This window comes from Nycticebus coucang, chromosome 11 (assembly GCF_027406575.1).
Source record: "Nycticebus coucang isolate mNycCou1 chromosome 11, mNycCou1.pri, whole genome shotgun sequence".
Lineage (NCBI taxonomy): Eukaryota > Metazoa > Chordata > Mammalia > Primates > Lorisidae > Nycticebus > Nycticebus coucang.
Genome location: NC_069790.1, coordinates 68,561,808 through 68,577,601, shown reverse-complemented (window position 1 = coordinate 68,577,601; position 15,794 = coordinate 68,561,808). Strand labels below are relative to the sequence as shown.

Below are 15,794 nucleotides of genomic sequence, written 5' to 3'. Positions count from 1 at the left end.
CAACTTACCAGCCCAGTGGTGTTTCACTAATATTATGCATGATTAACCTCTGATTCTGAAACTGCTTTTGAAATGCCTTTATCTTCAAAGGCAGCTTTCTTCAACAAGTATAATAACTAATGTTTGTGAGAAGGAGCATGAGTTTTCCTGGGAGCTGGGAGCCTTCATAGACATACCATAGTCTTGAACTTGCTGCCTTTTTTTGGCTTGTAAATAAAAGGTCAAAAATATTATCTTTCACAATCAAATTTTGAAAGTGTCAAGGGTATTCTTTATTTCATGACTACCTATGCTGTAAAACACAATGTCATAAAACTATGCATAAAATGGAACTATTGTTATATGTAACAACAATTCACTGAGTATAATTAACAAATCACAGTTTTATACAATGGATTCTGAAGTTTCTACTGTCATTTCACAAACATAAGATTAGGACCAGACATACATAATGTAATAAAGGAAATTAAGTGACATTAGACAGAAGACTAACATACATATACATATATAACATATATATATATATAATATAGCCTGCTCTATAATCTTCCCTAATCTTTCCTAAGTGGCTTTAGGTTCATGCTTCTTTCCTCAGTCCTATATTCTACTCACTTAACCTTCTTGCCACTTACTTCTGAGTCCCTTTCTTTCGTACTACTTCTAGGATTTAATCATTTTTTAACTATGATAATGATGTTGTGATAATTTTTTTCCCCTGAATGATTCTTCTTTTTCTACATTATGAGGTAGCCAGTCTGCAAAGTATTTGCTCTATAGGTTTTTTTCTTTTCCCTCCACTATCTGACCACCATTTTTTGAACTATAGACCAGTCAGAGAGGAGTTATGAATCAAGCCCCATTTTGAGCTTTTACTATAGTGGTGTACCTTTAGGCCTTTACCAGTAGCGGAGAATGCACCAAGACATATCTGAAATGTCAAATTTGGTTTGGCTTTTTATGAAGCCTTCTACATCAAAGCCAAGTAGAAACTTTCTGAATATTAATGGGGTTAAGAACTGATCTAGGTTACATATAAAACCTGCAAAGAAAGGACTCAATGTTAAGTTTCTGATTTTCCCAAAGCCATTTATTTTTGAATGGCTGAAAATAAATACCACATAAATTATGTTTAATAATTTATATAAAGTTAACATCAATACAGATGACTGGTCTAAGTATTTGAAATACTCCAAACAAAATTAAATGCATAAAATTCACTGAACCTGAAGTGAAAGATCAGACATTCTCACCTAAGCACTATAATAAGAGAATCCTTGTCACTACAGAAAACATAATTATTTTTCATCCTATCTAATCGTATGTCAATTATACACAATGGATATATGTAACTTAAACACTAACCCTTAGGTCATTTTAACCAGAAATACATGTATACTTTAACGGATGTCCAAGTTCTATCAGGAGAGCTGTAGTGTTTCAAAATAAAGATTTAAATGGTATTCTGTTTATATATATATAAATGAAAAAGAAAATTCAGTAGTAACACGACTTTTGAAATTATGAAACTAAATATTAAAAATGTACACTTTCAAATTATTTATTATATTTTAGGATTAATTATAACTATTTTCAACAAACATTTTGAAAGATAGAAATGAGCAAAGAGACAAAATGTTGTGGCAAGAAAATTACATACATAAAAATAATGAATAAATAAAATAATATAAATATGTGAACAAAGTAAAAATGACACAAGTTTTTGGGATACAATGGGACTCTCTGAGAGAGATGAATAATTACAATAATGAAAAGGCAGTATGCTAAAAGTGTCATAGAAAAAAATCATCTTGTCAATGGCCAAGAGTATAGTTTGTATGGTCAGAACTGGATTATGAACCTAGTTCTGCTGCCTTCCAGCTTCATGATCTGTGGCATCAAAATTTCATTTTCCCATCTTTAAAACAAGCATCACAATATTAACCTTATTGATAAGTAGGTTCAGTGAGAGAGAAAGGGCTTAATACAGTGGCCAGGATAAATTAAGAATGCCATTTGATTGTAAATAAAAACTACCTTTAAAACTAATCAATATGGAAAACTCATCAGCAGGAGAAATGACTACCACTAGGAGAAGAAGAGACTCACAGAAGAAGTAGTACCAGGAAAGCAATCTGGAAATTCAGGTGGGATTTTCCTGATGGGGCTGATAGGAAAGCACAGAGTCAGCACACAGTAAAAACCCGAGAACAGGTTCAGGAAGGAGAGGCATGAGCTATGTTGAGGAATAACAGAAAGGCATGGCTGCAGGTTTATTTTTATCTCTCACTATGGGGAATGTTAGGGATTGCCTGGAGGTTGTATTGGAGCCAAATACCAGAAGGGCTGAGAAAACCGACTCTGTCAGTGAGACAGGAGTTTCCACTGTGGGAAGCGGATTATCCTGGTGGCTATGCAAAAATGGTCCAATGGACGACATCAAGAAAATAGTAGAATTTTTACTGTAGTTTTAAATCCAAGTGGAAAATAAATTAAGTTTTACTGATATGTAGTAAATAGATTGCCACTATTATTTTCTGACTTTTCAAATCAGCTGTTCACAGGGTCTGTGAGAATCCTAGGAGAAAACTGGGAGTTATTCTACAAAGAGTAGTTACAATGAGGCAATCATGTCATTTGCTCTCCTTTATATTAAAGCTTATCGTTCTGTTAGGCAGGTTTATGGCTAATATTACCTAGTTTCAACTAAAACAACTTTCCTTTAATGGGTAAGTGGTAAACTAAAGGTTTCTTCAAAATAATCATGTATGAAAAATTAAACTAGTAATGTAAGAAACACACACATACGCTAATATGGAATTGGACACTTTCCATATTTTACAAGCTTTCACAACTTTTCATACCGAGGTAAAAACAATGGTCATCAAATTAAACAAGATCTGACATGAAGTTTGTGCTTAATGTTTGACATTAACAGGAAACTGAAATCTTTATCCATATCTACCCACGCCAACAGCAAACCTTACCCGGAGCCCATAATGTGCTTTAGAGGTAAAGCCAGTGGTATTACAACACCATTACAAAACACTACGATTCTCGCAAATGAGACTCCCAGCTCTTCAAAATTTTTCACTTAATTAAGCAAGAAATATTTGCAAACTTCTTTTAAAATTTCTTATTTAATAGGCAAAGACATATTTCTTTTTTTTTTTTGGCCGGGGCTGGGTTTGAACCCACCACCTCCAGCATATGGGACTGGCGCCCTACCCGCTGAGCCACAGGCGCCGCCGGGAACAGACATATTTCTATCACAGAAAAATGACTAAAGTAATATATGGAAATCAAACTGCATTCTGTTGTCAGTAGATACTCTTGAAAGAAACAAAGAAACATTGTGCAAGGTTTAGAGGAAAAATAGGAGAAAAATTAAGTAGCAAAATGTCTGGCAATGGAATCAATGCATAAATATTTCTAACATGCTAGTTTGCAATATTCCCTATTTCTATGTTAATAATAAAGAATTACTAATCTTAGTCCCCAAAGAAAAAGGTGCCAGTAAACACCTAGCCCAATACTGAATGATTTGTTTAATAAAGATATATGTGTGTATGTTAATGAAGAAATTGATATATTAAATATTGAGTTGTGGCTTCTGATTGAATTTATTGTTCAATGTTTAAGGTTAGAGAAATAGTAGTACATGTGAAATTATTTTACCATATTCATTGTAAGTAAGCCAAATTGGACAGAGTGCCTCAGAGTGCCTTAGGAAGTTACTAATTTAGTATATTGTATACTAATGAGACCTCTATATTTTGAGGGCATGTTAAATGTTTTGTGTTGAGATGAAAAATAACTATGAAATTATTTTAATCACAGAAGTTTGGTGATTACCTTGTGGGAATTTAGTTTAAAAGCTGCAGAATACAAAGATTTAATTTTTTAAAAAATGGAATAGGTTCAAATGTACTTAAATTTTTGGTGATGACAGTGTTTATCAGTAATATACTATTTATTAGATACTTAGGAATAAATACTAGTTGTCAACAATTTGCTACCCACTAGGTCTTTAAGGAAAAATAAACAATATATATTTCTCTGAGAAATCATCATGTGATTTTGCTACATAAAATAATATAAGTCCCTTTTAGACGCTGTAATATCTTCTTATTTAATAAAATTTAAAACAAAATATTTTAATCTGTTTAAAAATCTTCCAGGTGAAGAATCCCAATGGGTTTTAGAACTATTTGTTGAAAAAAATATTTTTAAAGTGCCACATTTTCTGAGAGTTAATAAGAACAAATGATTGGTATTAGGGACTGTTAACATTAATTTGTGTCACAATTTTTTTTTTTTCATAATTGGTTTTTAACTCTACCCTTGGAAAACAAGTAGCAAGATTTGGAGAGCACAACCTTTGCTCCACTTCTTCCATTTCTGGTGCATCCTTCTGAATTACCTTTTTTTTCTGCTATGGATAGTCATTAAAACTAAACAGCAAAAGATTATATAAGCTCAACTTTGAGGCCATCTTTTATGTAACTCTCTCATAAAATTTCAGTGCAAGATTTTAAAAAAATACTTGGGCATATTCAATCAATGGTTTTCTAAAACACTATTATTCATCAACTTTTAATGTGATCAAATGCATCTACATTGAAATAAGTATAGTAAAACAGTAATTTTAGTTTATTTCAGTAACTTCTTTTTTTGAATGTTTTACAATATAAATAACGTATTAGTAAAATAGTATACCAATTCAATTATAAATAAATATATACATATTGAGGTTGTATAATAGAAATAGTAATGATTTAAAAAGTGGTAAAGGTTTAAAATAAAGGGAAAAAAGTACTGCATTAACAAATTATATGAAGACTTCTTGTTTCTATTATATTTAAAACTCAATTAGAAATTAGTAGGAATATCTAAATAGTGGAGTAAAATTACTTGAATTCTGGAAAACACTTACCTGCCATCTATACAATGGAGACAGGAGAATAGGAAGGGATAGTAACCAGTAATTAGATTACTTGATAATTGTCAAAAGGTCATGAATACTGTAAATAAGGCAATGTCCGGAGAACCAGGAGTTAATGGACAGGAGTGTGATAACTTGGATGCGGAGAACAAAGGGCAGTAAGAAGAAACCTTTGATCACTCAGAAGATTAGTGACTGGGAGACAGCAGACAGGTGAATGAAGTGCCATTATCAGAATTAGAAAATCAGAAACAAAATCAGCTTCTATAGAGAAGTAAGTCTGATAAGTATTAAGTTTCAATTTACAATGAGGCTTAGAAGTGGAGCTACCTCCCAGGTACTTGAAATTGTAGGCCTGACGCTCAAAATAGGGACTGTAGGTCCACTAATGGATTTAAAGTTGTTTATGTGGCTCCCCTAAGAAGAAAAGACAGAAATCAAAAGAAAAACAAGGAAAACCTTACCGTCTGGAACTAGCAAAGAGAAATGCTGAAGACAGTTAAAGTAGAACTTGTGAAGTGTGATCAGAAAGATAAAAAGAGAATGAAGCAAAAAAGTAGAGGGTCAGGAAAGCGATAGATAATGTCATAAAGGGGCAAAGAGCACGGAGCATCGAGTTCTACAAAGATCAGCTAGGAGGAGAAATAGGTGCTGGTGATGGTGGTTAGAGATATATTTATATAAAATTCATTTATATAAAAAAGGAAGATAGGGATTTATGTAGTTAATATGTGATGCCAGACAGATGAATTAGCAAGCATGTATTAGAAATGTAAACAAAAAATAACCGAATCAGAGTTGGAATGGACTATAGTTTCTAGTTAAGAGTTTTAATACTAACACATCATTTTATTCCTTTTTAAATAATTGCTGTCTTCTAAGAATTAAAATTATTCAATTAGATAAATGATGTAAGATCTCTTGTAGCTCTAAAAAAATTAGAATTCTTGTGACATCATTGCTTGTGCAAATATTAGTGAAAATGAGTTACTCTAAAAAAATTTCTATTAAAGAAAAGAACATATATTTTTCCAGTTTATGCTTGGATTATAAACAGCCTTTCAATATTAAACATATTGAATGAAACTCCTAGAAAAACACATCATGTTAAAAACATGCTAAGTACTAAAAAATCTACTCTGTGCATTTTCAAAATGACATATGTTTTGGATTTGGGCACACCATTTTTCCTTTTTTTCAATCAAAAAAAAAAAAAAGGAAGAAGAAGAAAAAGAAGTTGACTCTTGTGTAATCAAAGGCTAAGTGAACAAAAACTCACATAAGACACATAATTTTATGTTAAAGGGGGATTTTGATTTTGATCTCCATACTAGAGAGAGATAAAAGAAACAGAACAATAGGAAACTTCTTTATCACTCTAAATGATTTTGATAAATTATATGATAGGCATAAGACACAGAAAAATAAATGTTAGAGCTATGCTTTATGTGAACTTCACTAAGTTGTCAAAAGGCCAAAGTTCTTCATTTTCAGCAAATAACTGTTAACTTCTCTGAAAATGTTATTCACTGTTCTAGGGCCTTCACTTATTATGAACACCACTGAGCAACTTGTGTGCTTAGGTAAAAATTAGTAAATTTACATACATACATGAGATAGTGCAAAGTTAGGAAAATATAACTTACTGTTTTTTCTTTCCCAGGTTCTGCCTGATCAGATTTTGCTGTGGACGCTGCCTGGGGCTGTTCTTTCACTTTTTTGGTCATCTTATCATCTTCCTTGGGCACACTCTGAGGAGGGCCAGCTGGCAAATCTCCCACCTTCATGTGTGGCTGTCCCTCTTCTAGTACAGCCTTCGGAGCCACCCTGTCGTCACCCTTTTCTTTTGTAATTTGTACTTTAGTTTTAAGTAAGTCCTGTTTCTGTTCCTCTTGGAGAAGTGATATTTTTGCCTCTGGGGGTAACTTTTTGTCTTCAGGGGCTGGCTTTTTTTCTTCCAGGGCTGGCTTTCCTTCTTCAGGCTGTGGCTTTTTTTCTTCAGAGGTGAGTTTTTTCTCTTCTGGGAGTAGATGCTTTTCTTTGGGAGCTGGCTTTTTTTCTTGAATGGTTGAAGCTTTGTCTTTCTCTAGTTTTCGTTCTTCTTGTTTTTGATCTGTGGTTACTTCAGGGGGATGTTTTTCAACTGAAGGAGTTTCCTTTGCTTTCTCCAGAATGACTTTTTCAGCTTCTGCCTTGACTTCTTGTTCTTCCTTTTTCACTTTTACTTGAGGAGGCATTCCTGTTTTCTGAGATGGTGGTTCTGTAGGTATAGGCGTGGGGGATGCTTTGGGTCCTGATGGTGCAGGTGGCATTTTGCCCACTTCTCCAAGCTGTCCTGATATTGCTCTCTGGGTTTGACAATTTAAACAAAGCCATTCTTGAATCTGCAAATAAAACAGCAATGAACAGATTAACTGTATTATAATGTATCTGTTTCTGTGTATTTTCCAAAGTGAAAAATTGTTAATTCCTACTTGTTTTATTTGTATATGGAGATTTTTCTAAATCAATGACACAGCAATTTTTTTTAAAAAATGATTATGATTAAAAATTAGATTTTTTAAACATCTAAAAATGTGTGGAATCCCTAGAGCAGTGATTTTCAACTAGTATGCCATGAGAGGATCTTAGGTGTGCCACAAAGCTTTTCTTTTTGCTCAACGTAATTTAAGTGTGCTGTGTAAGTTTAACTATTGGGTCAAGTGTTCTGTGAGATTAAAAAAAAAAACTGCTGAAGAGGCCAGCTATTTACTCTCTTCATTATAAATGATGAAAAGAGAAAACGGGGGGTGGGGAGGAAAAACTTCACTAAAGACATAACCACGGAAATATTCATTTGGGAGGAGAAAAAAATCTGCATTTGTTCCAAATAAAATTATTTTTAAGCCTAGTATCTTCAAAATTAATATTTATCTCATAAATTTATTCAAGTACTGTTACATTAAATTTTTTTAAACAAAAAAAATCATTATGGTTTAGCCCATTATTGCCTATGGCTTTTTTTTTTTTGCTGGGGCTGGGTTTGAACCCAACACCTCCAGTATATGGGGCCGGCACCCTAATCCTTTGAGCCACAGGCACTGCCTGCCTATTGCTTTTTGGGCCAAAAATTGTTCTACTTACCAGAGCAGAGTTTTACAACTATAGGTGGAAGTTTCAAAAATCATCTGTGCATAAATCTCTATGAACTCTCATATTAAAAAGAATCATTCTTCATACTAATCACATTTCCTTATGCAATTGACCAAGGAACACTAACAGGCGCAAATTGCTTGGTATCTTTTTTCCAGGGTATTCTGAGATGCTAACTAAAACATTTCCTTGTATCTTTGATCTTCAGTATGTAAGCCATGGCCAATTGCACTAAATCAATTGAGGTGGTCCTTAGCCATACAAACAAATGCCTTGGAACTATATCAAAACTATTTCAGCAGAATTTTGGAAACAGGGAAGGGTTGCCTTTTTGATAAATTGGTTAATGCTTTTGTAAACTAAAAACTACCCTCTGATAAAAATATAGGCCAAATGATCACATAGGAGACAGACTATGTCAGAATAAATCTATTTAAGGACTCCCCCGATTCATGTATGTTTTATTTTTTCTTATTACCTATGCTCACGCAACAAATAAAGGCTAAACATGTAGTTCTTACTGTTAACATTTAATGTGTGCCCATTCCGTAAGGCACATGGTTGGAGGGTCCTACAAATAATATCGCTGTCAAATATACGTTACATTGCCCTCCAAGAACTTCAATTTCAAAGGGCTTTTTATTCGGACTTACTCTTTCTAGTTACTTAGCTTAATAAATTATTTAGAGACAAAACCACTTACTGTTCCAGAATACTATCAGAGATATAAGTTTCATTTCTTATTTTAGTTTCCAATTTCTTTAGAAGTGTTAAACTATAGCTTAATGTCTGTAACTGTTTTGCAATCTGTAAGCCATCATAGCTCTTATTTTCTGATCTAAAAGAACAAAGACCAAAGTTGATTCTTCAGCTGCTGTAAAATTCTGCCTATAAAACATTAGGATGCATTATGGGTTCACTTGCTTTTTCTGTGTATGATCACTCAATATCAATTCCCTTTTTAATTTCATGACAAAGCTGCACTGAAGTAAATTTTGCCTTCTTTATACACAGTAATGCTTTTATATTAAAGTCATGGGAAAGAAGCTGATTTGATTTCTTATATCAAATACTACAAGTTCTAGCTCTTATGTTGAACAGTCCCTGAAGGAGGAACTTCCATAGTAGCTACAGAAAATCAATCTTGATAATCTATGTGGTTTTAAAAAGCATTACTTGGCTGAGTCACATCTTAAGATATTTTCATTCAGAATCTGACTTTTAGAAAAACAATAACAGATACAAATAGCTGAGTCACTGTGCTGTTTTGTAACCTGGATTCTAAAAATCAAGTGCAGGTGTGTATTAAGCATTCCCGTGGGCCAAGTTCTAATGTAAATAAATTAGAAAAATTTTAATATGCCAGAATACAAGTTTGATTCCATTGGAATTTTTGTCAATTAGAAAGTGTGACTATGTTAACTGAGTTTTGGGGACAAATCATTCTCACCAAGTTGTCATCCTTTGCTACTTATAGCAGATGATACCAACAAAGGACATGGTTCTGGTTAAAAGAAAAATGTGTTGAGAAAATAAAGCACTGTGATTATTTCAAAGGTAGTGGACTCATAGTTTTCATATCATTTGTAATTTCGGTAGGAGAAAAAATGTATAATCTAGTTAATTGAGTCAATCACATAAAATATTCTATATTCCCAATTTCAAGGTAATGTATGGGTATAAAGCAGTGATCACCAGGATGCTACTAAAGTTTGTAATGTAAACAGGAAGCAATAGTGTAAACCTAAAAGACAGGATCCTAAGAACCTCACTGGCTGTTTCAAATCAATACCTTTGATTAAATTCCCATCCATAGTCAGTTAAACCTAACATTTTCAATCATTGCTACCTTGCTTTTTTTTTTTTGAGTCAGAATTTCACTTTGTCATCCTTGGTAGAGTACAGCGGTGTCATAGCTCACAGCAACCTCCAACTCTTGGACTCAAGCGATCCTCTTTCCTCAGCCTTCCAAGTAGCTGGGACTACAGATGTCCACCACAACACCCAACTATTTTTAGAGACGGGATCTGCTCTTGCTCAGGCTGGCCTTGAACCTGTGAGCTCAGGGCAATCCATCCACCTTGGCCTCCCAGAGTGTCAGGATTACAGGTGTGAGCCACTGCACCCAGCCTTGCTATCTTGCATTTTTAACTTTATGTTGCTATTCTCAGTCCCTTGAGTTCATGACTAATTTTTCTCAGGAGTAAAATAAAAATTCAAGCCTAATTCTTTTGATTTTACACTTTGACTAATTGTCACCAAAATTAATTTGGAAACTGATGTTTGTACTGTGTCAAATAATGTATGTATTCCGTATACATCCATTCTGTTTATATACACAGAGTACGTACACTATTCAAAAGTATAGGTGCAAGTCATATTCTGCCAGAAAACTTACTTTCAGATAGAAGACAAAAGGCACAGATACGAATAAGTATAACATACAGTAAAAACTATATAAAGAGGGCGGCGCCTGTGGCTCAGTGAGTAGGGCACCGGCCCCATATGCGGAGGGTAGCGGGTTCAAACCCAGCCCCGGCCAAACTGCAACAAAAAAATAGCCGGGCCTTGTGGCGGGCGCCTGTGGTCCCAGCTGCTCGGGAGGCTGAGGCAAGAAAATTGCGTGAGCCCAAGAGTTAGAGGTTGCTGTGAGCCGTGTGACCACGGCACTCTACCCGAGGGCGGTACAGTGAGACTCTGTCTCTACAAAACAAACAAACAAAAAAAAAACTATATAAAGAGAAAGAGGAAGATACTGTGTTGCAATGCAGAAAAGGGTGGCTCCATTTTTAGATAGATATATTCTACAAAGATTTGGCTGGCCTTAAAATAGAGAAATTAATAAATTGTGAATACAAATTAAATCTAGTTTTCTAAAAATATTTATTGTCACTATTTGATATAATAGAAATATCACTTGCAAAATTTTATTTATATTCGGTGGTACGTAGTCAAAATACAAGTCAAGGGCTTATTTTATTCTCATTGAAATTCAATTATTAAGTTAAGGATGAGACAGAGCAAAATTATGTAGCACATACATGCAAAAAGGAAATAATTCATTAGATTTAACGGAATATATAAAGAAATTAAACATGTATTTTTAGTTGTAAAAGTTTGATGGTAGATAAGATCAAAGAAGCTGAGATTATTTCTTACATTGGGCATTTAATTAACACATAAACAAACTGAGTTTGTAGAAGAAACTGGGATCCAGCAAAGGTTTCTGTAAAGAGTAAGACCTGCTATTTTAAGAACGATTTGGCAGAATGTAGTCATCTACCTATCTTGGTAAAAATTAAATCTAGAGGCAGAAAGAAACTATTAAGGAAAATGGAAAGGATTCAGTGTATACAGGATTATCTGATGAATGCAGTCTGGAACATAAGGAATTTGATAAGTTATAAGTCATGCAAGTGTATTTTCTTCAACAGTTAGACACGCTATGTTGGTCGTCTCGTATGTACACCTCTTCTTTTTTTCTGCAGCCCTAGGACCAAACATGGAATTCCAAGAAATTCAGCAAGCTGAAGAAGACATAATGTTAATAAAGAATTGAGAACACTCAAAATGTTATACTTCTTTAAATATGAAAATTCAAATTTTGTTTATTAAGGGAGCATATAGGACTCTCCCTGGAGGAAAAGGCAGACACTAAGTAAAATATAAAATAGAAACAAGAAAAACAAAATGTATCAGGTTTTTGAAATTGAGTAAAAAAAATAAACAAAAAAATAAAAACAATGATTTTCCAAGAAAGTTCATTTGGACATAATGGTTCGTCACTATGATCACATCATCATTAATTATAAACAAACTTACTTGAAAAATTTGCTTCACAAAAATTTTTGGAAATATTCTGTAACCACAGAGGATGATTTAGAAAATCGACAATCACAAGTACTTTTCATTCTTTAACAAAAATAAATGCAGAGAGTTTTGTATCACTGCCTTCACGAATTTGATTTAGTTGCATTATATTTCTAGGTCCAAAGTCTGTTATCACTGCTGTTAGTTTCTCAATAGCCACTCCATTAAATATTCATAGTGTTTCTAGGCCAGTAGCAATCTGGAAATAAACACGATTCTTTAACTTATATAAGAACCCCCATGCATAATACATCAATGCCATATATGACTTTCATGAGCTAAAAAGATGTAGCCAGACATAGTATCACCCTTCTCTACATTAGTTACGATTGTGATAGACATAACAACTCATATTTTGCCTTAAGGTTAAAAGGATTATAGTTTTATCTCTGAAATAGTTCCTAGCAAAGATAGCTAGTGAGATGACCACAGAACTTTATATACATGAGGACTGTCCAGAAAGTATCCAGCCATGTAATGTGAAAATAGAAATATAAATGTCTGGATACTTTCTGGACAGCCCCGCGTACATACATATAGGACATTTCCATCATATTGTTAAGTGTATTAATACATAAAAATATACAAAATAAAGGCTTTGAAGGAGGCTTTTAAAGCACATACTAGTCATTACCGATGCTGTCAGACCATTTCTGTGTGAATTTCTGTTATTTTATTGATTTTGATACATTATTATCAGCGTCGTCTAATGGTGTAAAACATAATAAAGTATATGTTTCATTTATATTGTTATTAAATATAGGAAATAAACTCAGAAGCATCCATACTATGACACCAATCACATCTTTTCTTCCTTTTCTTTTTTAAGTATGGAACGCTTCACAAATTTGCGTGTCATCCTTGCACAGGGCCATGCTAATCTTCTCTGTATTGTTCCAATTTTAGTATATGTGCTACCGAAGCGAGCACACCAATCACATCTTTATTCAGCGCTTAACACTTAGAACCAACATATCAAAATTCATCTCCAAACAGGGAAAGTTCTGATAAATGATGCATAAAAAAATAACACCACATTGATCACAACATACTTGAATATATTCTATCGTCAGCTAGTACATGGTAATAAAACGCATTTATTTTAACATCAAATCATCATAGCTTGTTCAAAACAAAACAACGCTCAAAAAATCCATTAATCTTAATAGGAAAGCAGGAAATGTAGGCAATAAAAACCCAGAAAAGGGATGCTGCTGTGCTACTCAGCATTTTTCCATCAATAAGCAATTTGCTTTATATAACATTACAGCTGTAACTATAGCAACAATACCATTAAGGAAAATCTCAGAACTTCAGGGCTGCCTATTATTTTTCTAACTATCTTTTCTGAGGCATGATAATAAGACCTGCAGTAGGTTGAAAGTTTGCTTTTAGATTTAAAAGGGCAGAGAAGTGATGGCCACAAAACCTACATTAGCATTCATATTTGTATCTGAGAAATCTTGCAAATAGCACTTTAAATGAATTTTAAGTAAAAGATTGACTAGATTAATTAGGAACCTCTTATAGTTTCCACCAAGATAAGTATCAAAATCAGAGACTATATGGGCTGCTTTTCAAAATTTTATAAGGAAAGCCAAACAATGAAGAAGATCAATAACATAATGCCATTGACTAGGAAGCTTTGGAGTCAACAAAAATTCTGCACAGGTTTTACTATTGTTTGCCTGTTTATTTGCCTATTATTTGGAATATCATTTAAGCAAAGAAATAAATGCGTAAGTAATCTCCTTAGAAATCACTTACTGACAAATTCACCAGTTGAAGAACAATGTTCCAACCTGTTACTTGTAACAATGTCACCTATATTACTAGCCAGATGGTATTTTACTTGTCACAGACCCATGCAGTCTTACAATTCAGTCTGACATTGTGATAATCAGGTTTTTTACTTACAAATTGATTCCCTTTGTCACCTGCAAAATGGAAGTACTGAACTCACAACTGATACACTCTTTTTCTACACTGCACAGTTATTCAGATTACAAAATATTAGAAATCTGTGATCACTCGTGAGATTGTAGTTTACTAGTGTACATAGTCATGTATTTTTGATGCTTCTATACTTACTGTCCCTCCAAAAATGAATATAACGTGTATCTGGTCTTTTTTACCATCACACTCTTTTTGACTTGCATGTCAAAAGACTAGCTTCTCTCAGATTGTTGTTCCTCTTACAATTACTGACAAAGAAATAACTCAAGTCCAAAATATCAAAATGTATATATATATATACATTTTATACATATATATATATAAAACTGAGCAGTAAAGAGTGAATGTGAATATTCATTTCTAGTAGAGGCCCTGAATGTGAAGGGTAGGAATCGATATTGACACCCAGTAGAATCCTGGATCCCATTAGAACCTTGTACTGGGTTAATCTACTTCAGGTTGAAATTGATCAGTGGTCATGTTCCTATTTATCTTTTCTTTTATGTGTATGTTTATTTCTGCAAAACCCTCACGCTCCTATATACCCAAAAGAAGTCTGCTTGTTTTTTCTTTAGATACTTTTAGGTTTCTACATAATGTAAAATACATTAATAGCTATTTCCCATAAACGGCAACGTGCTGACTAAAATCATGTATGTGACTATTATGACCAGAGATTAAAACTATGTTTAGAATATCATTTCATACTATTGGTGGATATTAGTTTTATGTCCATTTTACTTTGAGTAAACCAGAATCATTTTTCTGATTGCTTTCTCATCATAAATTATATATATTTGCCTAAATTAAGACAGTAATCTGAGTCATGTTTTTAGTATTTATTTATTTACTTTTATATAAATCTAAGGGGTACAAATTCAATTTTGGTACATGGATATATTGTATAGGAGTGAAGTCTGGGCTTTAGAGTATCCACCACTCAGATAACGTATACTATATCAATTGAGTAATATCTATCACCATCCCTCTTTCAGTGTTTGATGTTTTAAATACCATTACAGAAATAACACATAAATACCTACCTACATTAATGCAAATACCTGTGAATTATCATATTAGCAAATTTTGACAGAATTATCTGAAGAAAATTGTGGGCTCAGTTTGCTTTTGTAGTCTACCATTAATGGATACCTTATAAACATTATAGTCTACCATTAATGGGTAACTTATAAACAAAATAAATAAAATTTATTTCTCAGTTCTACATGCTAGGAAGTGTAAGGACATGGTGCTGACGGATTTGGTATTTATCGAGGCTTACTTCAGGTTCATAGATGGTAAGTTTTTGCTGTGTCCTCAAATGGTGGAAAGGTCAAACTAATTTCTCATATAAGGCCGTCAAGTTCATGAGGACTCCACTCTCATGACTAATTACCTCCTAAAACCTTCCACCCTAACACCCACCACCAAGGTAAATTAGGACTTTAATTTATAAATTTTGGGGTGACACAAACATTCAGACCATTATAAGTGTGTGTGCATTTATTTATTATCTACCGACATGTATATATCATTTCCTGAATATATCTAAATAGTCTGAATACTTCTAGACACTTAAGTCTAGACAACTCTTAAGTCTAACTTAGCCATTACTCAGCACCACAGCAATGAGTTACTGAATTTTAAAACAAGATTTATTTTAAAGAGTCTACCACACTTCATCACAGGGGAATTTTATATTTGTTAACAAAGCCTTATACATTGGGAAGATAGATCATTTAAAACATACTGTCACTGAATGAAATTTGTAGACTGTATTATAAGATAAATAAAACTCAATCTCCACTTTTAAATGTAAGAGTCACTATGGATATAATATTCAAACACAGAATAATATCACAAACTAGGGAACCTGAAATGCATAGATGGGCAG

The 15,794-nt window shown here is 33.3% G+C and overlaps 1 protein-coding gene and 1 non-coding gene across 2 annotated transcripts in view; both read right to left on the bottom strand.

Annotated features, from left to right (window-relative positions):
* Positions 1-15,794, bottom strand: part of PCLO (piccolo presynaptic cytomatrix protein) — a 376,239-nt gene that overhangs the window by 198,985 nt on the left and 161,460 nt on the right. Inside the window, exon 4 of the mRNA XM_053609602.1 lies at positions 6,589-7,326. Within this exon, the coding sequence (XP_053465577.1) occupies positions 6,589-7,326 (738 nt within the window). The remainder of the gene's footprint in view (positions 1-6,588; positions 7,327-15,794) is intronic.
* On the bottom strand, positions 12,769-12,874 carry LOC128560517 (U6 spliceosomal RNA). The gene has a single exon (XR_008373015.1). It is a non-coding gene; the product is annotated as a U6 spliceosomal RNA (small nuclear RNA).